Here is a 2,178-nt window from a genome sequence, read left to right on the forward strand (position 1 = left end):
ATTTATAATCATTATTCAAAGGTGTGCACCAGATAAATCTTACATTGCGATCGTATTATTATAAACTAGTCTAGTTTATCTATAACCAGCTGAGAATCTAAGGATCATTATAAACCAGCCTAGTTTGTTCATAACCATATCAGATAATTGTCAAACTTGTAACTTATTGGTTATTATTGCCTATAATTTGACCAATTTGACTAGGAATGCTGACTTTGGATATTCATACATGTGGCTACTATATGCATCTCGTGAACCAACTGGGACCCAACTACGTATTTCTCATTCCCTACCTACCATTACAAACAAACTCCTACGATTAAAAAGATCAGAATAATGAACCTTCCAGCTATATATGCACAATCATAATATATTCCTGTGTTTTATTTCCTTTTGTCTCCTTTTGTTTAATTTTCATTGTTGTGTTCTGTATGCAATTCACTGGTCTCTGCATGACCCGGATGATAAACACTGGTTCATAGCTCTATAAATCTGTGGTTGAATCCATATATATGCAGGTTCATAAGGATTGATTATCTTAGTCAAATAATATTACAATGATTTCCATTTCAAGAGTGTTTTGCCTGTGGGTTGTGTTCTTTCTGGGTTCAATCTTATCGTATGGTGTTTCAGAAGCAAGACATCATCGTCCTTCTGCAGTTGTTGTTGGCACTGTCTTCTGCCATACCTGCTTCCACCAGAGTTTCTCCGACGCTAGCCGCTTCATTTCAGGTTCATTTCAGACTTTAATTTCATCAGTTAATATATATATATAAAAATATAATGTTGCCCAGTTTTGTTTCTTGAGAATCAGTAGAATCTGGGTTTGAAGATTTAATTTCCTCCATCCTCCATTGTTGTTATTCTCAGGTGCGGCTGTTGCGGTTGAATGTGGAGGTGAAGGGCGGCAGAGTTTTCGCGAGGAAGTGAAGACGGATGGTCGGGGAGAATTTAAGGTGAATCTTCCGTTTTCTGTTGCTAGGGGTGAGAAGAAAATCAGGGGATGTTCTGTTCGGGTGATTAGCAGCGGCGAGCCGTCGTGTGCGGTGGCGTCTGCGGCGGCTACGTCTTCTATACGCCTTAAGGAAAGGAAGGGAGGGAGTGATGTTTTCTCGGCCGGGGTTTTCACTTTCAGGCCTCTTAAACAGCCGGAGCTCTGTAACCAGAAGATTCTAGACCCGCCGGCGTCAAATCTGCCACTCACTCCGATTCCGGGTGTGCCGCAGCTGCCGGTGCCGCCGCTTGGTCCCGGAATCCCGTTGGTTCCGCCGGTATCAAATCTACCGCTGCCTCCCATTCCGGGGATCCCTGGTGTGCCGCCGCTTGGTCCCCTGATTCCGTTGATCCCACCCGCGGCGCCCCGGGAGGTGAAAGAACAGCAAGTGGAACCTAGTATTTTACCGCCATTTGGCATTCTGCCGCCAAACCCATTACTGCCGCCGCCTTCTTTACTTCCTCCCAACCCATTTTTCCCGCCGCCTTCCATAATCCCTCCGATTATCCCTTCTCCGCCGCCGTCCATCTTCCCTCCGCTCTTCCCTTCCCCGCCGCCTTCAATATTTCCACCGATTCTCCCATCGCCTCCCTCGCCACCGCCTTCAATATTCCCGCCGCTTTTCCCGTCGCCGCCCTCTCCGCCACCTTCAATATTCCCTCCATTCCCACGCCCAATCTTTCCACCCATCCCAGGCCTCACCCCCTCTCCTCCCCCGCCGCCGCCGTCTCCATTCTTCCCATTTCCTTTCCCTCCGTTCCCATTCCAACCCTCACCCGGCACTCCCCCTCCGGAAGTCATATCTTCTGCTCAGAAGAATCCATAGTTTTTAGTACAAACATTACATACATAATACTCCGTATTATATTACCGTTCTTTTGTCATTTGTTTTAGGATTCTCTGTTTTGTAATTATACGATGGTATTGCCTTGTCTGTTACACGTAATGTTGTTGGAATAAAGCTAAAACTTTGTAGAAAAATGCCATTAATTCATTCCCGTGACTAAAAAGAAGACAAAAAAGTTGAGAGTGAGTGATATAGTAAGAATGCACCAATCATTAGTAAAAGGTTAGAGTGAACAAATAATAGTACATGATTGACTTAGACTCAATACCAATCAAGGTTTAATAACTACATGATTGATTTTGTGTATAAGGAATCCAGCTTAAACCTAATGTAATAA

At 44.4% G+C, this 2,178-nt stretch overlaps 1 protein-coding gene across 1 annotated transcript; it reads left to right on the forward strand.

The window, feature by feature from the left end:
* Nucleotides 1-376: 376 nt before the first annotated feature.
* On the forward strand, nucleotides 377-1,975 carry LOC109180622 (vegetative cell wall protein gp1-like). The gene is made up of 2 exons (XM_019330311.1): nucleotides 377-732; nucleotides 871-1,975. The coding sequence occupies exons 1-2, from the start codon at nucleotides 558-560 to the stop codon at nucleotides 1,818-1,820; spliced, it is 1,125 nt and encodes a 374-aa protein (XP_019185856.1). The 5' UTR covers nucleotides 377-557; the 3' UTR covers nucleotides 1,821-1,975.
* Nucleotides 1,976-2,178: the final 203 nt, after the last annotated feature.

This window comes from Ipomoea nil, unplaced genomic scaffold (genome assembly GCF_001879475.1).
Source record: "Ipomoea nil cultivar Tokyo-kokei standard unplaced genomic scaffold, Asagao_1.1 scaffold1026, whole genome shotgun sequence".
Lineage (NCBI taxonomy): Eukaryota > Viridiplantae > Streptophyta > Magnoliopsida > Solanales > Convolvulaceae > Ipomoea > Ipomoea nil.

Coding starts and splice junctions, on each gene's coding strand:
- LOC109180622 (XM_019330311.1), top strand. CDS start 558: ATGATTTCCATTTCAAGAGTGTTTTGCCTGTGGGTTGTGTTCTTTCTG. Junction 733..870: donor CGCTAGCCGCTTCATTTCAG/GTTCATTTCAGA, acceptor TGTTATTCTCAG/GTGCGGCTGTTGCGGTTGAA.